The sequence below is a fragment of the Pelobates fuscus genome, chromosome 3, assembly GCF_036172605.1.
Source record: "Pelobates fuscus isolate aPelFus1 chromosome 3, aPelFus1.pri, whole genome shotgun sequence".
In the NCBI taxonomy this organism is placed as follows: Eukaryota; Metazoa; Chordata; class Amphibia; order Anura; family Pelobatidae; genus Pelobates; species Pelobates fuscus.
In genome coordinates, this window is record NC_086319.1 from 33,661,630 (window position 1) to 33,684,825 (window position 23,196).

General features: G+C 47.0%; 1 protein-coding gene across 2 annotated transcripts in view; it reads left to right on the top strand.

Moving 5' to 3' along the window:
* LOC134602220 (uncharacterized) overlaps positions 1–23,196 on the top strand; it is an 81,881-nt gene that overhangs the window by 13,574 nt on the left and 45,111 nt on the right. The window contains exons 1-2 of one of the 2 annotated variants that reach the window (XM_063446883.1): positions 8,455–8,754; positions 9,063–9,312. In XM_063446883.1, coding sequence (XP_063302953.1) covers positions 9,097–9,312 — 216 coding nt within the window. In that variant the 5' untranslated portion in view covers positions 8,455–8,754; positions 9,063–9,096. Of the gene's footprint in view, positions 1–8,454; positions 8,755–9,062; positions 9,313–23,196 lie in introns of those variants that run through there. The other variant, XM_063446882.1, reaches the window with a different exon arrangement.

Genomic DNA, 23,196 nt, shown 5'->3' on the forward strand with positions numbered 1-23,196 from the left:
CTCATACATACACACACACTGACACAAACACACACATACACTAACAGACATAAACTAACAGACATACACACACAGACTAACAGACATACACACACATAGACTAACAGACATACACACACACACACACACACTAACAGACATACACTAACAGACACATACATACACTAACATACACTAACAGACACACATACACTAACAGACACACATACACTAACAGACACACACATACACTAACAGACCTACACATACACTAACAGACATACACTTACAGACATACACACACATACATAGACTAACAGACATACACACACATCCACTAGCAGACATACACACACATACATACACATACACTAACAGACACACACACATACACTAACAGACATACACACATACACTAGCAGACATACACACACACATACATACACATACACTAACAGACATACACACATACACTAGCAGACATACACACACACACTAGCAGACATACACACACACATACATACACATACACACATACACTGACATACATATATAAAAATTACTAAAATTAACATTTCCCACCCACCCAGCCTCCCTACCTTTTAGGAAAGCTGGCATGGATGGGTCCCTGGGGTCCAGTGGGGCTGCAGTGAGGCGGGCTGCTCTCTCCCTGTCATGGGGGGGCCACCTGACTCTCCCCCCTCCCCCCGGCGGGCGGCTCAGCCTCTCTCTCTGTCACACGCGGCGAGGGAGCTGTGTCCTCTCTGCTCCCTCTCGCCGCGTGGGTTGTCTGCTGATGCAGGGAGCCGGAATATGACGTCATATTCCGGCTCCCTGCATCAGAAAACGGCACGCGTTGAGAGGGAGCAGAGAGGACACAGCTCCCTCGCCGCGTGTGACAGGGAGAGCGGCTGAGCCGCCCGCCGTGGGGAGGGGGGAGAGTCAGGTGGCCCCCCCATGACAGGGGGAACACAGGGAATTTGGGGGCGGCATTTTTTGCCGCCCCCTGAGTGCCTGCAGGGGGAACGGCGTTCCTCCTGTGAAAAAAGTGCAGGAACGCCGTTCCCAGGCGTTCCTGCAGGACTCGAGCCCTGCTTTCTGGCATGAGGAGGCATGGCTAAAGAGGCAGGCTTATGATGTGCTTGATGCTGACATTACCCAATTTGAAATGTAAGATTTTATATGTTTTTTTAATAAATAATACTTTGGATATATTTCTAAAATTGGTGTTTTGCCTGCTCTATTTCCCTCATATTTTGAGGTTCAAGCTCCAGCATTGTGGACTTCAGAGGAAACTCCTCCCTAAGCGCTTTTACCTGAGCCAGTTTATTCATTAACAGGCTCCAACCGATGTGAGTGGGACCATTAAGACTGCTGTATTTGATTTATTTTACACTGCAGTATTATACTATGACCTTTTTTGTTTATTATGTATAGGAGCTATGTTTATAGAGACCTATTACAATAAGGTATTTACCCTTATCTTATACATATACCTTGGGATATACCACTAATATATTACTGTGTGTATTTATCACGAGCGCTGCACACTTTCTTGTATTTTTGTGTTAGGCTTATGATGCAGCATTCTGCAAAACATAATTTTTTTCCAGCAAAAATTTTAAATGCAAAAAATTACAGCATATTAATGTGGCCAAAATCTATCAAATGCATTAAATCTGTATTGTTGCGCGAAGTGTCCCTTTAACATGTTTTCATATGTAATTCTGTCCCCAGAAGTAAAACACTTGGTCACTATGTTGCTGTATTCTATGCTTGTGTAGCTTAGATGTAATCAGTGGTGTATCCTGGTTTTGTGCTGCCCTAGGCAGGACAAAACTCAGGCGCCCCCCCGCGCCACCCCCACCCAACCCTTCCCCCCGCCCCGCCTTCTAAATACACACACACATTCACTGACAGATACGCATACACTAGCTAACAGAAACACACACTCGCTAACAGAAACACACACACACTAACAGACACACTCACACTCACTAACAGACACACACAGACACACACTAACAGACACACACTCACTAGCAGACACACACACTCACTAACAGACACACACACACTCACAGGCAAACACACTCACATTAACAGACACACACACACACTAACAGACACACACACACACACTCGCTAACAGAAACACACACACACTAACAGACACACTCACACTCACTAACAGACACACACAGACACACACTAACAGACACACACTCACTAGCAGACACACACACTCACTAACAGACACACACACACTCACAGGCAAACACACTCACATTAACAGACACACACACACACTAACAGACACACACGCACACTCACTAACAGACACACTCACTCACTGACACACACAGACACACACTAACAGACACACACACACACACACACACTAACAGACACACTCACTCACTGACACACACAGACACACACTAACAGACACACACACACACACACACACTAACAGACACACACACTCACTAACAGACACACTCACTCACTGACACACACAGACACACACTAACAGACACACACACACACTAACAGACACACTCACTCACTGACACACACACACACACACTAACAGACACACACACACACACACTAACAGACACACACACACTCACTCACATTAACACATTTGTTTTTTATTTACCCCTCCCCCCCCAGCCTCCTTACCTTTGGGAATGCTGGGGGGGGGGGAGGGGGTTCTCTTCCTCCCTGGGGGTCCAGTGGCTGCTGGGCGGGCGGTGCTGGCGGGCGGCTTGCAAGGGAGCACTTCCCCTGAGCACTCTGCTCAGCTCCCTCGCGCGCCGCAGAATGAGGCTGGGAGCCGGAATATGACGCGCGCGATGGAGCTGAGAAGAGTGCTCAGGGGAAGAGCTCCCTCGCAGGCCGCCCGCCAGCGCTGCATGTCAGTTAGCCGCAAGGCTAACAAGACATTTGCCCTGGGCATTTGGGGGCGGCTTTTTTTGCCGCCCCCTGGAAAATGCCACCCAAAGCAAATGCCTTGTTTGCCTCGCGGCTAAAACGTCCCTGGATGTAATCATGTTAATTATAAGTCCACATGTTAAAGGCATAATATAGTGCCAGGAATACAAAGCTGTATTCCTGGCACAATCGCTCCACCCGCGTCCCCCCTCTCTTGTCCTCCTCCCCCTCCGCATTAAAGGGTTAAATCCCCTTTATTTACTTACCTTATCCCAGCAATGTCCCTCGGTGCCCCACTCTGAAGTCCCGCGCGCGCATTAGACCTCCCCATAGAAAAGTATCAAACCCATCTCTAGTAACATAGCTGTTATCTATCGCCCCCCCTGGTTCCCTCGTCTGTCCCTCAACTATTTTTCTGCTTGGCTTCCCTACTTCCTTTTCAATAATATCCCTTCCCTAATTATCAGGGATTTCAACATTCCCATTAACCCACCCTTGACCTCAGTAGCTTCCAGACTCTTTTCTATTACCTCCTCCTTTGGCCTATCACAGTGGGCTAGTACTCCAACATGTAGCTGGCAATACCCTCGATCTTATTTTTCTAATGCATGCATTATCTCTAAGATCCACAACACTCCATTTCCTCTCTCAGATCACAAATTTGTTCTTGAGAGCCTGCTCACCCAACAGCCTCAACCTAACCCCCCTCAACTCTGAAGGGACCTGAATTCCAGCAACTCTCAGCTGATCTCCATTCCAAACTATCATTCATTCCTACCTTCTCCTGTCCCTCTCTGGCTAACTCCTCATATAATGCTACCCTCACCTCTGCCCTGGATGCTACAACCCTGCTCCAAATATGCACCTCAAGGAAGATGCACCTCCAACCTTGGCACTCTAAGTAGATCCACTACCTGCAGAGATGCTTCCATTTAGCTGAACGCTGCTGGAGGAAGTCCCGCACCTTGCCAGACTTCCTCCATTATAAATTGATTTTGTGTTCATACAGCACAGCCCACACCCTTGATAAACAATCCTAACTTTTCCTCTCTCATTAGCTCATGCTCACGCAATCTCAGGTGTCTCATTAATACCTTCAACATCTCAGAACAGGAGATTGCTGTGCTTCTCTTCTCCTCTCATCCTTCCACCTGTCCGCTTGATCCAGTACCTTCCCACCTTATCAGATCTCTCTCCCCTTGTCTTGTACAATCCTTAACACACAACCTAAACTGCTCTCTTTCCCTGCTCCCTTTAAGCATTCTACTGTTGTACCCATCCTAAAAAAGCCATCCCTAGACCCATCTTCCCCTTCCAACTATCGTCCCATATCTCTGCTTCCTTTTTCCTCACAGCTTCTAGAAAGACTTGTATGACTCACTTCCTAAATTCCAACTCCCTCCTTGAGCCTCTTCAATCTGGCTTTCACCCCTCCATTCTACTGAGACTGCTCTTATTAAAGTTACAATTGACCTAATCACAGCTAAATCCAAAGGTCACTACTCCATACTAATTCTTCTTGACCTCTCTGCCACCTTTGACATTGTGGATCATGTCCTTCTCGACACTCTTCAATCCCTCGGTCTCTGTGACACTGTCCTCTCGTGTTTCTCCTCCTATCTCTTCTAACGTTAGTTCTATGTCTCCTTTTGCAATGACACCTCTTCCTCTCGCCCTGCCTCAGTTGGAGTCCCCTAAGGATCTTTTCTTGGTCCCCTTCTGTTCTCTCTTTATACAGGGAGTGCAGAATTATTAGGCAAGTTGTATTTTTGAGGATTAATTTTATTATTGAACAACAACCATGTTCTCAATGAACCCAAAAAACTCATTAATATCAAAGCTGAATATTTTTGGAAGTAGTTTTTAGTTTGTTTTTAGTTATAGCTATTTTAGGGGGATATCTGTGTGTGCAGGTGACTATTACTGTGCATAATTATTAGGCAACTTAACAAAAAACAAATATATACCCATTTAAATTATTTATTTTTACCAGTGAAACCAATATAACATCTCAACATTCACAAATATACATTTCTGACATTCAAAAACATAACAAAAACAAATCAGTGACCAATATAGCCACCTTTCTTTGCAAGGACACTCAAAAGCCTGCCATCCATGGATTCTGTCAGTGTTTTGATCTGTTCACCATCAACATTGCGTGCAGCAGCAACCACAGCCTCCCAGACACTGTTCAGAGAGGTGTACTGTTTTCCCTCCTTGTAAATCTCACATTTGATGATGGACCACAGGTTCTCAATGGGGTTCAGATCAGGTGAACAAGGAGGCCATGTCATTAGATTTTCTTCTTTTATACCCTTTCTTGCCAGCCACGCTGTGGAGTACTTGGACGCGTGTGATGGAGCATTGTCCTGCATGAAAATCATGTTTTTCTTGAAGGATGCAGACTTCTTCCTGTACCACTGCTTGAAGAAGGTGTCTTCCAGAAACTGGCAGTAGGACTGGGAGTTGAGCTTGACTCCATCCTCAACCCGAAAAGGCCCCACAAGCTCATCTTTGATGATACCAGCCCAAACCAGTACTCCACCTCCACCTTGCTGGCGTCTGAGTCGGACTGGAGCTCTCTGCCCTTTACCAATCCATCCATCTGGCCCATCAAGACTCACTCTCATTTCATCAGTCCATAAAACCTTAGAAAAATCAGTCTTGAGATATTTCTTGCCCCAGTCTTGACGTTTCAGCTTGTGTGTCTTGTTCAGTGGTGGTCGTCTTTCAGCCTTTCTTACCTTGGCCATGTCTCTGAGTATTGCACACCTTGTGCTTTTGGGCACTCCAGTGATGTTGCAGCTCTGAAATATGGCCAAACTGGTGGCAAGTGGCATCTTGGCAGCTGCACGCTTGATTTTTCTCAGTTCATGGGCAGTTATTTTGCGCCTTGGTTTCTCCACACGCTTCTTGCGACCCTGTTGACTATTTTGAATGAAACGCTTGATTGTTCGATGATCACGCTTCAGAAGCTTTGCAATTTTAAGAGTGCTGCATCCCTCTGCAAGATATCTCACTATTTTTGACTTTTCTGAGCCTGTCAAGTCCTTCTTTTGACCCATTTTGCCAAAGGAAAGGAAGTTGCCTAATAATTATGCACACCTGATATAGGGTGTTGATGTCATTAGACCACACCCCTTCTCATTACAGAGATGCACATCACCTAATATGCTTAATTGGTAGTAGGCTTTCGAGCCTATACAGCTTGGAGTAAGACAACATGCATAAAGAGGACGATGTGGTCAAAATACTCATTTGCCTAATAATTCTGCACTCCCTGTACTGCCTGTGAAGAAAATGGACTTTATCCGACCTTTTCTTCTATGTTTATGTGTTTGCTAAATTTTTCTGCCTAAAATTGGTTATTAGTTCGGCAGTTTGAAACTACCGAACCCCGACCCCCTCCTGGCTTGTTATGTTCAAAAGTGCCGTTGATTAAGTGTTCCCTGGGTGGCCGCTGTTCGTATAGCCGAACGCCACGTGGAAAAGAAAACGGCGGCCATTTTGTTCGCACGAGGGGAGTCAGCGGGACTTGGTCGTCGAGTGTCTGGAACTAAAATCGGACACTCGACCGCACGAACCACCGCTGAAAACTACCGAACTCCCGCTTCTCCTACTTACCGAACAGCCAGACGAGCGGCATTCAGTAGTTATGTTCGTGCAGGCCAGGGGAACAATCGCTACTATGAGCCAGGAGGATCTATTCGGTATTTTGACCGCTTTTCGCCCTTTTGCCAATTGACCGACCACACACGCTGAATTCGTGGAACTGTTTTGGGCAGGAGCCTCGTGTGTGGTCGGTAAAACAGGACTTCCACACTTTTCAAGAACCCCTGAACCGATCTAGGTGAAATTTGGATATGTTTGTCTCCCAGATCGGGGCTATCAGGGGATATGTATTTTGTGGGGATACCTTGTGGGGAAAGTGTGTGCCCTTTGCCTGGAGATAATTGATTTATTCCTTAACTTATCTCAATATCTCCCAGGCAGAGGGAGGGCGTGTATTAGTGAAAAACTGTACAGTGATTGGTGAATGTATTTGTTTGTTATGGGACGTCTTCTTATGGGATTCCCCATAAAAGCCAGCCTGTTTCAATAAAGCTTAGTTCTGTTACACCCTTCATGAAGTCTGGGCTCATGTTTGGGAGGAATATTCTACTTACTGGGAAGGATTGTCTTGGAAGCTGTATTCATCTCTACCCCCATAATCACTAAGGCTCAGCTGTTGGGAAAGGAACAGAAGACCACAGTACCATAACCACTGCAGGTCTTAACACTGCCTCTCTTGGCAAACTCATTAACTCCTTTGGATTCTGCTACCACCTGTATACCAACGACACCCAGATATATTTCTCCTCTCCTGATCTCTCCTCAATGGTCCTACAACGTATCACTGCTTGCCTTTATTCAATCTCTGATTGGATGTCCTCCCGCTTTCTGAAGTTAAATCGCTCTTAAACTGAGCTTCTTATCTTCACCCCTCATAATGCTGATCCTCCTCCTTCGCTTTCCCTACAAGTTGATGGTACTTGCATCAGTCCAACCTTGCAAGCTCATTGTCTTGGTGTTATATTTGATCCTGTCCTCACCTTTGTGTCTCATATCCAGTATGTTGCTAAAACTTGTCGATACCACCTTAAAAACATTGCCCGCATCCGCCCATTTCTCAAGCAGCTTGTTCATGCTTTGGTAATCTCTCGCATGGATTACTGTAATTCTCTCCTAGTTGGTCTCCCCAGAAGCTGAACTGCCCCGCTACAATCAGTAATGAATGCTGTCGCAAGGCTGATCTTGCCCACCCGTTGTTCCTTCCATACCTTGCCCCTCTGTCGATCCTTACACTGGCTTCCTGTATCCTAAAGGTGTCAATTCAAAGTACTAACCCTTACCTATAAAGTTCTATCCAACTCTACCCCCTGTTACATTACTTCCCTGATTTATAGATATGCCCCTTCTCGGTCTCTCCGCTCTGCTGGTGACCTTCTCCTTTCCGCTGCTCACTGCCTCACTGTTAACTCACGCTTGCAGGACTTCTCGCGAGTGACTCCCTTCCTTTGGAACAGCCTGCCTACCCCCATCAGACTCTCCCCTAGTCTTCAATTGTTTAAGATGTCCCTCAAAACACATCTGTTCAAAAATGCTTCCAGAGTAACTTAGTTATGCTTATCCATATTGGTCTCTTACTCTCCTAAAGAGCCACACTCCACTCTGACCTCCAGTCCTGCTACTTTTCTTATTTGGTGGCTGTCACACTTGCTGCCCTGTTGTGTATTTGTACCCCACCTCCCCTAGACTGTAAGCTCGTTTGAGCAGGGTCCTCATCTACCTATTGTTCCTGTGTCACTGTGTAATTGTCTCATTTATTGTTAACCCCCCCCCCCCCCCTTCATAATATTGTAAAGCGCTGCGGAATTAGTTGGTGCTATATACATACCAATAATAATAATAAGAGTTTTTTCCTATGGGGAAAAATCTGACACTGAATGTCCTCACGCAGAGCCTGAGGACTTCCAGTGTCAGATACCTGACCAAAGGTCCTTTTCGATCCAGACAGCCACTGGAGGCGGACTTAGTGCTGCAATGTAATGAGCTGCAGTGGTTTTGGTGCTTATAGTGTCCCTTTAACTCAACTCCATGACAAAAAAAACCTTGATTACTTACCACGTACACTTAAGCAGCTCAAGGAAAATATCCGTGCAGAAATTCAAGCGCTGGAGCCTCAAACATTAACTAATTTAATGAACAAGGCAACTGAAAGAGATCGACTTTTTGAAGCTGTAAATGGATGAGATGTCATCTTCCGTACCTAGTCAAACAAATCTCTGTACGGTAAGCAATCATTGTATGAAATATCATTGAAATTGGTTCATTAATAAAAAACTAAAAAACGATTGACTCCTGAAACCCGACTGAATTTTAGCCCACCCTGTATTTGCAAAGTATTTAGAAAACAGGCATGAGCTTTATCTTCTCCAGCATTATCTATGCTTCTTTTTCTCTGATTAAAATTCTGATCTATACAGATTGTGCAGGATGTGTATTTTTTCATCATTGTGTAACTCACTGGGAGACAAAACAAACACATTCAGAATTTGTTTATTTAGATGTTTTAATGATCCACTGTTAATGTCTTTCAGCTATTTAATCAATATTCACTGTGTTACATAAAACATGGGTACTGGGGCTTCCAAAGGGCATTCAGCTGAGAAGCATGCATCAAGAGATAATGAGGACCTACCATCTGCTGTACTGAATGGTTCTGCATCCACCCTCGCTGATAACAATTCCATTGGAAAGCAGAGGACTCAATCAAAAGTGGAGGATGATGAGGTAGCAGAAGACATAGAACAAATGGTACAACATTTTAACAGACCAGAGGACACAGAGGTACGGTTAGTTCATTTAGAATGCATGTAGACAAGGTGTGTGCAGATCATATTATTCAAAAATATGATTTGTTTATCCACTTAGAAAAATATATAAAATTATTTGTGCTTTAAGGTTACACTTATTCAAGAAAGTTGGGTTTTTTAGGAGAACAAGATGTGGAAAAGGCCGAACATTTGTGACAACAATTTACGAAAAATTAGATGTCAAAGTTTTGGTGATATTTTGATAAATCTCACCCGGTTGTGACAAACTAAGGAATGAGAACAGAAACAAGACATTATAGGGTCCTTGTGGGGTACAATATAGATGGTGTTTAATTTCCCAAGAATCCAAAAAGAAATCGTCAAATGCATAAACTGTATACAACTAAACCAAGGTATTATACACAGTATGAAAAATGTTAGACATCTTGGATCTGTGTAAGAGGTGAAATTGAAACAAACTTTGTCAGTCTGATTTGAAACACAGATAGACTGCTGTACCAAGGGATTACACAGTAACTAAATGTTTGCCCAAAAAATGTAATTGTCATGGAGGGCAAGTTTAGGAATTCCACGAAAATCCTTTAGTCTTTTCTGCAAACATTGGAGGTGCACGTGCAAAATAAATTCAAAGTGCCCCTTTCGAACCTTTTTGCTAAATATCTGACATAAGCTGTTAACAATAGTAGACTAATTTTACCAACATTTTCTAACCTTTACCCTTATGTCTTACATCTGCTTACTAGTAAGCATTTGATTTTTGTTGTGACAATTTGTAAAAAGGTGCTTATACCCTGTTTTCCTGAAAATAAGAAATCCCCTGAAAATAAGCCCTAGCCTATATTCAGGGGATGCTCGTAATATAAGCCCTACCCCAAAAATAGGCCCTAGTTGCTAGTCACTAGTTCACAAATCCATATTCGGGCAGTTTCCCCGAACATAGATTAGCAGGATTCCATTCGCGAGTGAGCTAATATATGTTTGTGGAATTTTCCCCGAACATAGATTTGCAGGATTCCATTCGCGAGTGAACTGGTCTATGTTCGTGGGAATTAATACATTATATGCTCTGTTTATTACTTCTCAGCAGCGTCTGGACTCCACTGTGAAGTGGAGATCAATAGGTAAACCTATAGTTTGTGGTTGCACCCACTGAATGCCAGTGTGCAGAGACCCACTCCCATGTGTCTCATTCCCTCTCCCCCAATCTCATTCCCTCCCCCCAGCTCCTGCATGTGTCTCATTCCCTCCCCCCAGCTCCTGCATGTGTCCCATTCCCTCTGCCCCTCAGCCCCTCCATGTATCCTATTACATCTGCCCCATCAGTCCCTCCATGTGTCCCATACCCTCCCTCCCTCCTCCTTTCCATGTGTCCCATACCCTCCATCCTCCCCTACATGTGTCCCATACCCTCCCTTCTCCCCTACATGTGTCCCATACCCTCCCTCCTCCCCTACATGTGTCCCATACCCTCCCTCCTCACCTACATGTGACCCATACCCTCCCTCCCTCCTCCGCTACATGTGTCCCATAGCCACCCTCCTCTCCTCCATATGTCCCATACCCTCCCTCCTCCCCTACATGTGTCCCATACCCTCCCTCCTCCCCTACATGTGTCCCATACCATCCCTCCTCCCCTACATGTGTCCCATACCCTCCCTCCTCCCCTCCATGTGTCCCATACCCTCCCTCTCTCCCTCCTCCCCTCCATGTGTCCCATACCCTCCCTCTCTCACTCCTCCCCATCATGTGTCCCATTTATCCTTCTCTCCCCCCTCCCTCTCTCCCCAACCCCATCATGTGTTCTATTCCTACCTTCTTCTCGCCGCTGTTCCCGGTCTCACAGTGAGCACTTCCTCTCAGACTGCTCGGCCACACTACACGCAGGCAGGCAGGGCGCAGCATAGCTCTCCTGCCGGACACCCATTAACCGTGGACCTAAGCCAGTGCACCTGTGCACTGGCCCAAAAAGGTATCCAGGCGGCCCACGGTCACGGGGTGCCCGGCTGCGGCTGGGCCCCCTGGAGTGAGGAGCCCAGTTGCAGCAGTGACCCCTGCGACTGTGGTGGGTATGCCACTGCCATTGTGCCATCACCTGTGGTATTTACTAGGCTGGACACAATGTTTCCAGACTAGAAACTGGATCTTCTGTTAAAAATGTGTATATTATGTATATGCATCTTTTAATTTTTAATTGGGGGTACAACAGCTTGCAAAAGCTACAGATCTCTTGTCTGCAGCTTTTGCAAGCCCTCTCTTTCTAACCAAGCCAAGACTTTCTGTGGCTGTCCAATCACAGATTCCCAATGTAGCTAAATGACTAAAGCATGTCAATTTACCCTGAGCTATTTTTCCATTCACACTTGACCAGAAACACATTCGGCTGCAAAATATATTTATGCACATGTAAAGAAAGTCTCACAACAGAAAACACACATTTTTTAGTTTTCACCCCATTGAACCTTTACCTTACCCGTTCCCAGTGCTGCCATCAGAAATTTTGGGGCCCCTGACACAGCTCAAGGTCTGGGCCCCCCGGCGCCTGCACCCGAGTCCCCCCCCCCTGAGTCCGCCCACAGGGATGCAGTGTCTGCAGGGCCGGTGCAAGGATTTTTGCCGCCCTAGGCAAAAGTAAAGTTTGCCGCCCCCCCATGTGACATCACAGTGCCCCACCCATATGATCTGCCATGTTAACTAACACAGTGCTGCAGTGCTGCAGTGCCGCCGTGTTTACAATAAAAGGCCTGCAGGGACAGGCTATAGACACCAGAACCACTACATTAAGCTGCAGTGGTTCTGGGGACTATAGTGTCCCTTTAATGTGAGGTAAATTAAAGATTAGTGCCACGAATAATATACTAGATTGCCTACTTACAACCAGATGAGGATGATGATGGGCTTCAGCTGCCGTCTGGCTCCACTGGTCTGGTGTAGAACAGGCTCTCTGGAGGCGGTTTGTAACTGTGGTCACAAAAATCAATGTTCTGGGAGAACGAGAAGCAGCTCCATTTTTTGAGGGCCCTTTACACAGCTCAAGGTCTGGGTCCCAGGGTCCACCTTCATGTTCCACCAATGAGTTTGTTCACAGGGGTGTGTGTGTGTGTGTGGGGGGGGGATGTCCTGATGTGTGTAAGGAATGCATTGTGTGAATCTGTGTTTGTATGTGTAAGGGCTGCAAGGTGAGTTTGTGTATGTATGGGATGCAGTGTGTGTGTCTGTAAGGGATGCACTGAGTGTGTGGAAGGGGTGCATTGTGTGTTGCTGTGTGTTAGGGATGCATTGCTTGTGTATGTGTGTCTGTGTGTAATGCATTGTGTGTTTTTCTGTGTGCAAGGGGTGCATTGTGTGTGTGTGTGTGTGTGTGTGTGTGATGGATGTCAATCTCTCCCCCTACCCCGTCAATTTCCTTCTTCTCCCCCCCCTCCGATTTCCTTCTTCTCCCACTCCCTCTCATTTCCTTCTTCTCCCCCTCCCTCTCATTTCCTTCTTCTCCCCCTCCCTCTCATTTCCTTCTTCTCCCCCTCCCTCTCATTTCCTTCTTCTCCCCCTCCCTCTCATTGCCTTCTCCCCCCCTCCAATATCCTTCCTTCTCCCCCTCCAATTTCCTTCCTTCTCCCCCCTCCAATTTCCTTCCTTCTCCCCCCTCCAATTTCCTTCCTTCTCCCCCCCTCCAATTTCCTTCCTTATCCCCCCTCCAATTTCCTTCCTTCTCCCCCTCCAATTTCCTTCCTCTCCCCCCCTCCAATTTCCTTCCTCCCTCCCCCCTCCAATTTCCTTCCTCCCTCCCCCTCCAATTTCCTTCCTCCCTCCCCCCTCAAATTTCCTTCCTCTCCCCCCTCAAATTTCCTTCCTCTCCCCCCTCCCTCAAATTTCCTTCCTCTCCCCCCTCCCTCAAATTTCCTTCCTCTCCCCCCCTCAAATTTCCTTCCTCCCCCCTCAAATTTCCTCCCTACCTCTCCCCCCCTCAAAAGTCCTCCCTTCCTCTCCCCCCTCAAATGTCCTCCCTTCCTCTCCCCCTCCCTCAAATTTCCTCCCTTCCTCTCCCCCTCCCTCAAATTTCCTCCCTTCCTCTCCCCCCTCCCTCAAATTTCCTTCCTCCCCCCTCAAATTTCCTCCCTTCCTCTCCCCCCCTCAAATGTCCTCCCTTCCTCTCCCCCCCTCAAATGTCCTCCCTTCCTCTCCCCCTCCCTCAAATTTCCTCCCTTCCTCTCCCCCTCCCTCAAATTTCCTCCCTTCCTCTCCCCCTCCCTCAAATTTCCTCCCTTCCTCTCCCCCCTCCCTCAAATTTCCTCCCTTCCTCTCCCCCTCCCTCAAATTTCCTCCCTTCCTCTCCCCCTCCCTCAAATTTCCTCCCTTCCTCTCCCCCCTCAAATTCCTACCTCTCCCTCCCCTCCCTCAAATTTCCTTCCTCTCCCCCCCAAATTTCCTTCCTCTCCCCCCCAAATTTCCTACCTTCCTATCCCCCCCCAAATTTCCTTCCTCTCCCCCCCAAATTTCCTACCTTCCTCTCCCCCCTCAAATTTCCTACCTTCCTCTCCCCCCCAAATTTCCTTCCTCTCCCCCCATCAAATTTCCTCCCTTCCTCTCCCCCCCAAATTTCCTCCCTCCCTCTCCCCCCACTCCTCAAATTTCCTCCCTTCCCTCCCTCTCCCCCCACTCATTCAAATTTCCTCCCTCTCCCCCCCCACTCCCTCAAATTTCCTACCTTCCCTCCCTCTCCCCCCCACTCATTCAAATTTCCTCCCTCCCCCCTCCCTCTCCCCCCCACTCATTCATATTTCCTCCCTCCCCCCCTCCCTCAAATTTCCTGCCTTCCCTCTCCCCCCCACTCATTCAAATCCCCCCCCCACCCCCACCCACTCAAATTTCCTCCCTTCCCTCCCTCTCCCCCCCACTCATTCATATTTCCTCCCTCCCCCCCTCCCTCAAATTTCCTGCCTTCCCTCTCCCCCCCACCGCCACCCACCCACTCAAATTTCCTGACACCCGGTGACCCGGCGGGCGCGCGAGGGAGCACTCTCCTCTGAGTGCTTCCTCTTCAGCTCCCTCGCGCGCCGCGTACTGATGCCGGAGCTGGAAGATGACGTCATCTTCCGGCTCCGGCATCAGTACGGTGCGCGAGGGAGCTGAAGAGGAAGCACTCAGAGGAGAGAGCTCCCTTGCGCGCCCGCCGGGTGTCAGCAGGGCCAGCCTCTGGGGGGCCCTGAGGTGACCGGCTGCTGGGCCCCCCAGGAGAAGAGGCTGGCCCAGTGGGAACATACCCGGGTCGCAGGGCCCCCTGCGACCCGGTATGTTCCCACTGAATGTGGGGCCCGGACGACCTGAGCAGTCCGGGCCCCCCAGGACCGCCGGGCCCATGACAACCGTTGCGGTTGTCATGCCCTGATGGCGGCCCTGCCTGTTCCCCATTCCTTGGCTCCAGGAATGATTGTGTGACTGGACCATTGTTTTGTTAAACCCATTATAATTATCTTCTGTCTTTTGTGACCTTCTGGATTTCCTATAACAGAAAAAATAAAATGATGACACTAATGCCAATACACATATAAGTGAATGAAAGAAAATATAAAGTTGCAACCAATAAGTGTTACATCACTCAAAACACCAATTTAAAATCAATAATAATAAATCAGTGCACTAAACAATTGTACTTATGTAATTATACTATGTGTTTTCTTCATTCATGGAAAATACTATAAAGAAACAATCTTCATAGTGTAATACATATAGTATGTGTTCCACACCCCATTTTAGAGAAACTCAAAAATGTAGAGTGGTTCAGCGCTACTTCACATGGGGGGATCAGATAATTGGTATCCCAAATGCATTAGGACATTTACGGCGGGACATCTTAGATTCAACATTCTCTGTTGTTGTTTGCATATGATATCAAATATTAAGACTTTAAAATTTAAATACTACTCCAGACATGTGGGCTTATTTAAAGAGCTTTTCTCCACCCCCTTGTACCCGTTGTAGCTTATCTCACCGTTGCTGTCACTGGCAAAGTGGATCTTAACATGGTCACATACTGACTAGTAGTGTGGGAATTGCATTTTTAAGCCTTGCAATACACTACCTCTGCAGTCTTAGAACATACGATTTAGCAATGTACCACCAAACCCTCATATGTCATCAGGTCTCTTAGCCTAATATGGACACCAGGGATTCTTTAGGCGTTAGTTGACAGAATAATTAGATATAAAATCTTAATTTCAAGTTGTGACGAAAGTAACCTTGTCACTGGCTTTTGGAGGGGCCAGCCTCCTACCCTGTTATTATGGTCCTGTGACGAACTGAACCTGGTCACCGGTTCTTGGTGGGGCCTGCTGGCCAGCCTCTTGCCTCAGGACTATGGGCCCTGCAATATACCTTGCCTAATGTACTTTAAAAGGCTCTGTTTATGTGAAGTGTGTACTTCTGTACTCCAGACAGAGAGACCGACCATTAGCCCTAATTCTCTGGAACTTTTTTGGGCATGGGACCACGTGCACAGTGGGTCACAAATAAAACTTTCAGGAAATTCCTGAACCCCTGAACTGATCTGGGTGATTTTTCGATATGTTGGTCACCCAGATCAGGGCTATCAGAGGATATAACATTTGTGGGGTTTATGTATTTTTTAGGGTACTTTTGGGGTGTTTTTTCTGTGCTTGGAGATAATTAGATTAGATTAGTACAGTTCCTTATTCAATTATCTCCAAGGCAGAGGGGAGGGATTGTGTGTTTGTATATGGGAGTGTCGTGCATTTAACCATTGTTGTTATTGGTCTGTGACTTGGTGCTGCAGTTCCCCACAAGGTCCAGGTGGGAGTGCCCCTTGCATGGGGACTTGCATATAAGGCCAGTGGTGACTGCCATTAAACAGAATGCTTTACTCCTTCATGAAGTCTTGGCTCATGTTTGGGCTTGGGCGCTCGCAGGAATTTTTCCGGGGGGGGAGGCATAATTGTAATGACATCCATGCTTGGTCCCTTTATGACATTGTCATGAAAGGGAAGGAGCATAGTCATTATCACATGAAGCCAGGGTGAATAGCGTTTTCACAACTATGGTGTCAGAAATACATGTTTGTATTCCTGACACTATAGTGTTCATTTAAGCAAATTAGAGGAACATTCTGGTCACCATAACAACTTCATCTAAATGAAAATACTATGATGCCAGGAGGCCCCTGGGTGCTCTCTTTCCTTTAAGGGGTGAAACCGCTTTCAAATGGTTTAACCCCAAAAGGCTTCCTCCAGCTCCAGATCTCCAGGTTGCTTAGTGGTATTCGGCTTTTGAGTGTCAGGAAGTGCAGATTGACATCAGGCATGGGTGCCGCTGATTGGCTAGAGTGGTCAGCTGACGCTCTAAGCCAATCACTAGTTCCCGATTCATTACATTTTTTTAATTTTTATGAATGGGGAGCTACTGATTGGCTCAGAGTGCCAGCTAACCGTTGTAGCCAATCAGCGGCACCCCTACCTAGCAGCCCTCTGGGTTTCCTGACACTTTCCTGGGTTTCCTGACACTTATGTGAACACATTAACACTGATCTGTTTTTTACCTGGGGAGATGAGAAGGTACACAGTTTCCTGCCAGGCCCAGGTACCAAGGCCTTATGATGTGGTGTCCAGAATGAAGTGGAGGGATCACTTCACTTGTCCTTCCTGCTCCAATCTAATTTTCTTCTCCATTTGACACAGTCTTCTTTTTCTTCTGATACTGTCTTCTTTCCTCCTTGGCTCCTTCTGCTCCTTTACCTTTCTGCTTATTTTGCGCCCTTCTGCTCCTTTCTCTTTCTGATCCCTTTCTGCTCCTTGCAGACCCTTCCTTCTCCTTGCTGACCCTTCCTGCTTCTTGCTTCCCCTTTCTGCTCCTTGCTGCCCCTTTCTGCTCCTTGCAGACCCTTTCTGCGCCTTGCTGCCCCTTCCTCAGGGCCGGATTAACATAGGGGCTGATGGAGCTGCAGCTCCAGGCCCAGGCCCATGGAATAGGCCCATTGGTTTAAAAAAAAAAAAATTTTTTTTTTTTTTACACACTACTCTTAGGGTTGCCAGGTATTTCTCATGTATTTCTTAGGGTTGCCAGGTATTTCTCAGAAGTATTTCTCAGGTATTTGAGGCTGCCTAGCCGGTGCCGGTATTGCAGTAATACCGGCAATACAAATGTCTGTCTCAGTATAAACATAAATTATTCTGCAATACCAGCGCCGGCCAGTAGGGGTCGCTGTTTGTGTGGAGAGAGGCAGTGATAAGAAGTTACGGCATCTCCCTCCCTGCCTCTCTCTACTCACTGATCCGCGGGGGAGCAGCTCTGCACAGAGAGTCCAGACAGCAGCTCCAAGACATGGGGACACTGAGACATTGGGACACTGGGGAACATGGGGACCCTGAGCATGGACGTCCGCAGGAATTTTTCCGTGGGGGGGTGGGGAGGGCATAATTGTAATGACATCCATGCTTGGCCCCTTTTTGACAGTGTCATGAAAGGGAAGGAGCATAGTCATTTTCACATAAAGCAAGGATGAATAGCGTTTTCACAACTATGGTGTCAGGAATATATGTTTGTATTCCTGACACTATAGTGTTCCTTTCATCAAATTACAGGGACATTCTGGTCACCATAACAACTTTATCTAAATGAAAATGCTGTGATGCAAGGAGGCCCCTGGGTGCTCTTTCTTTGAAGGGGGGAAACCGCTCTCAAATGGTTTACCCCCAAAGGCTTCCTTCAGCTCCAGATCTCCAGGTCGCTCAGTGGTATTCGACTTCTGAAACAGAGTGTCAGGAAGTGCAGATTGACGTTGGGCATGGGTGCCGCTGATTGGCTAGAGTGGTCAGCTGACACTCTAAGCCAATCGCTAGTTCCCGATTCATAAAAATGTTTTACGTTTTTATGAATAGGGAGCTACTGATTGGCTTAGAGTGCTAGCTGACCAATCTAGCCAATCAGCGGCACCCCTACCCAGCGGCCTTCTGTGTTTCCTGACACTCAGTAAATAAAAGTGAACACATTAACACTGATATTGTTTGTTTTTACCTGGGGAGATGAGAAGGTACAAAGTTTCCCTGCCAGGCCCAGGTACCAACGCCTTATGATGTGGTGTCCAGAATGAAGTGCTCCAATCTCATTTTCTCCTCCTTCATTTGACACAGTCTTCTTTGTCTTCTGAGGCTCCTTCTGCTCCTTTACCTTTCTGCTACTTTCTGCTTATTTTGCGCCCTTCTGCTCCTTTCTCTTTCTGATCCCTTCCTGCTCCTTGATGGCCCTTCCTGCTTCTTGCAGACCCTTCCTGCTTCTTACTGCCCTTCCTGCTTCTTTCTGCCCCTCCCAGCTTCTTGCAGCCCCTTGCTGATCCTTTCTGTTCCTTCTGATTCTTCCTGCCCCTTCCTGCTCCTTGCTGCCCCTTCCTGCTCCTTGCAGACCCTTCCTGCTCCTTGCAGACCCTTCCTGCTCCTTGCAGACCCTTCCTGCTCCTTGCAGACTCTTCCTGCTTTTTGCAGACCCTTCCTACTCCTTTCTGCCCCTTCTTTCTCCTTGCTGCCCCTTCCTACTCCTAGCAGAACCTTACTACTCCTTGCTGACCCCTCCTGCCCCTTGCAGACCCTTCCTGCTCCTTGCAGACTCTTCCTGCTTTTTGCAGACCCTTCCTACTCCTTTCTGCCCCTTCTTTCTCCTTGCTGCCCCTTCCTACTCCTAGCAGACCCTTACTACTCCTTGCTGACCCCTCCTGCCCCTTGCAGACCCGTTCTACTCCTTGCTGACCCCGCCTGCTCCTTGCTGCCTCTTCCTACTCCATGCTGCCCCTTCCTACTCCATGCTTCCCCTTCCTACTCCATGCAGACCCTTCCTGCTCCTTGCAGACCCTTCCTGCTCCTTGCAGACAATTCCTGCTCCTTGCAGACCCTTCCTGCTCCCTCTTCCTACTCCTTGCTGCCTCTTCCTACTCCTTGCTGCCTCTTCCTACTCCTTGCTGCCTCTTCCTACTCCTTGCTGCCCCTTCCTGATCCTTGCTGCCCCTTCCTGATCCTTGCTGCCCCTTCCTGATCCTTGCTGCCTCTTCCTACTCCTTGCTGCCTCTTCCTACTCCTTGCTGCCTCTTCCTACTCCTTGCTGACCCCTCTTGGTCCTTGCAGACCCTTCCTACTCCTTGGTGACCCCTCCTGCTCCTTGCAGACCGTCCCTACCCCTTCCTGCTGCCCCTTCCTATTCCTTGCTGACCCCTCCTGCCTCTTGCAGACCCTTTCTACTCCTTGTTGACCCCTCCTGCTCCTTGCTGCTCCTTCTACTTTACCCTTGCTGACCCCTCCTGCCCCTTGCAGAACCTTTCTGCTCCTTCTACTTTACCTTCCTCTATGCGGTCTCCCTCACCCCCCATCCCTCACTTACCTGCTCTGTAGGCTGCCTCTGTGCTGCTCCCCTGCACTTTTAGTCATGAGAGAGTAGGGATAAGCTGTAGCTTCCTACTGGCCAGCGCTGGTATTGCACTGTATTCTCACACTAAAATGAAAAATAGCAGCACAAGCTGAAAAATCCGGGGGGGGGGGGAGGAGAGAGGCAAGTACCCCACTTTACCCTCCCCATTCGGCCGCCCATGACCCTGAGACACTAGGGACACAGTGGCCCCATGTCTCCCAGTGGCCCCTAGTCTGTGTCCCCATGTCTCCCAGCCACTGTCCCTAGTGGCTCAGTGGCCCCATGTCTCCCAGTGTCCCCATGTCTCTAAGTGTCCCCTAGTGTCCTACTGACATCACGACACTGGGAGACATGAGAACACAGACTCTAAGGGACACATGGGGATACAAACACTAGGCAACACTGGGCGACATGGGGACACTCAGAGGCATGGAGACACAGGGAGACACAGTGTCCCCTAGTATAAAAGAAAAAATCTCAGGCACTCACTGTGATAGCTTTAAGCAGGTTTATTGGACACCGCAACATTTTGACCTGTACCCAGGTTTTTATCAAGTCTCCAGTGTCCCCTATATATCACAGTGTCTCAGTGCCCCATGTCTCCCCGTGTCCCCTCGTGTCTGTCACCCAGTGTCCCCAAGAGTCTCAGATTTCCCAGGTCTCCCAGTGTTCCCTAGTATCTGTGTCCCCATGTCTCCCAGTGTCCCAATGTCTCTCAATGTCCCCTAGTGACATGGGGACACTGGGAGACCTGAGGACACAAACACTAAGGGACTGGGAGACATAGGGACACAGGCATTCCCCCTTTTTGTGTATGTTCGCCCTTTCGGCCGTTCTGGTTATGTGATTTGTGTCAGTAGCCCACCCTTTTACCACATCCATAGACTTCCTGCTTTACTGGACACTGCTGTTATGGGGTATGGGTTTACTTGAAAGATGAAAGCATGAGCATTAGCAAAGGGTATGTGTTTTCTCATAGTTGCATCCTATGAGTTTCCCTACAGCATCATCTCCATCAGATACATGACGCTTAGGAGGTAGGAATGTTTTAGTGTTGTTGGTCAATAAGATTTTGTAATTAGGCCCATCATAATTATCAGCACCAGGCCCACTGGGCTCTTAATCCGGCCCTGCCCTTCCTACTCCTTGCTGACCCCTCCTGCCCCTTGCTGCCCCTTCCTGTTTCTTACTGACCCCTCCTGCTCCTTGCTGACCCTTCCTGCTTCTTGCTGACCCCTCCTGCTCCTTGTTGACCCTTCCTGCTCCTTGCTGACCCTTTCTGCTCCTTGCTGACCCCTCCTGCTCCTTGCTGACCTTTCCTACCCCATCCTGCTTCTTGCTGCCCCTTCCACTCTTCCTATTCCTTGCTAATCCCTCCTGCCTCTTGCAGAACCTTTCTGCTCCTTCTACTTTACCTTCCTTTAGGCTCTCTCCCCCCCCCCCCCCATCCCTCACTTACCTGATCTGTAGGCTACACTCTGTGCTGCTCCCCTGCGGATGCAGTCAGGAGAAAGAAGCAGGGATAAGATGTAGCTTCCTATACCTGCCTTTCTCCATTCAAAGCATGGAGGTATTGCAGTTTATTATCACACAAATTAAAAATAGCAGCACAAGCTGAAAAATCCAGGTGGGAAGAGGGGGATCAAGTGCCCCCCCTTGCCCTCCCCTGCGGACGCCCATGTGTTTGGGGGATTGGAGAACTACATACACTCTGGGGATTGCTATAATCACAATACTCCCCTGAGTAAAATCACTAGCTCTTATAAGAGCTGTTCCTGCTACGCTCTCTGGACTAGGAGAGGTCTACCCACTGGAAGCTGTGTCCTGGTCTTGGGTCCAGGGTGGGTGGAGGACGGCGAGACCCCCAACCAAGCTGCGGCGGTTCGTGGGGTTTACGGTGGTTATGGTGTTCAAGTGCAGTGCGTATGGTGCTCGCAAGTACTAGGAAGCAGCGATTGATGGAGGTACTCGGCCGGTGTGCCAGGCAGTCCGTCACACAAGTGTTCCCCCTAACTATCATGGGTATTCCCCTCTTGTGTACCTACAACCCTAACCCCAAGGGCTTGTATGTAAACCCAAATCATAAAAAAAAACAAAAAAAAACAACCTTTCCGCACTATAATGATATTGTTCTGTTATGAATTCAGACCCAGTAAAGTACCACCCAAGTAAAACTTGTCGTTTTGAATTAATCATTTTTGGCAGCGTTTTCTGTAATGGATTCCATTAAAAAAATATAGCTCACTATGCTTCTGTGCTTCTGTTATGACAGTTTTCCAAATAACATATTGACTCAGCCTCTAACCATTTACCTGTTGTTTTTTGGCAATTGTTCTTCTTTTATTACAATATCATTTCAAGAAAAACAAATGAGAAAAACGACCATCTGTTATTTCCAATTCAGAATACTTATGTTCAACTTGCAGAAACATTCGGTCCGCATGATTTAGCAGTAAAACTTTTAGTTTTCACATACCCATAAAAATGCAAACTGCCGCAAATCCCCCATCTATATTCTGGGTATTAATATTTCAGAGAGCTCACTATTTAAATAAACGAGTCGGAAAAGAAATGCAGGTCACTCTGCAAGAGTAGAAAATAAGAATTCTTGCTGCTTAAAAAAAATAAAAAATAAATATATATATATTAGTATAGACAAACAGTGGTACGGGGATAATTTGTCTGTTAGGAGGCATAAACACAAACAAGGGATGTGCTTGATATTCCCAGATGCACCATATTGCCAAGCTAATTCCCCTCTATTTAGGTCACTACATGCAAGTACTACATTATCTGTTGAAGAGTAAGATTGTCCTTTATCTTTTTATCCCTACCTTAAAAATGTTTTTGTTTCATTATTACATTAATGTTAAAGGGACACTATAGTCACCTGAACAACTTTAGCTTAATGAAGCAGATTTGGTATATAGAACATGCCCCTGCAGCCTTACTGCTCAATCCTCTGCCATTTAGGAGTTAAATCCCTTTGTTTATGAACCTTAGTCACACCTCCCTGCATGTGACTTGCACAGCCTTCCATAAACACTTCATGTAAAGAGAGCCCTATTTAGGCTTTCTTTATTGCAAGTTCTGTTTAATTAAGATTTTCTTATCCCCTGCTATGTTAATAGCTTGCTAGACCCTGCAAGAGCCTCCTGTATGTGATTAAACATACAATTTAGAGATTGAGATACAATTATTTATGGTAAAATACATATGTTTGATCATAGCCAGGGGAGGTGTGGCTAGGGCTGCATAAACAGAAACAAAGTGATTTAACTCCTAAATGACAGTGAATTGAGCAATGAAATTGCAGGGGAATGATCTATACACTAAAACTGCTTTATTTAGCTAAATTAATTTAGGTGACTATAGTGTTCCTTTAAAGAAGCACTCCACTGAATGTATTTTTTTTTATATATATATTTGTATTTTATTGAAGGTTTTATCATTTTACATATCCACAACATAGTTACAGGATCATAATTCAAAAACAGAA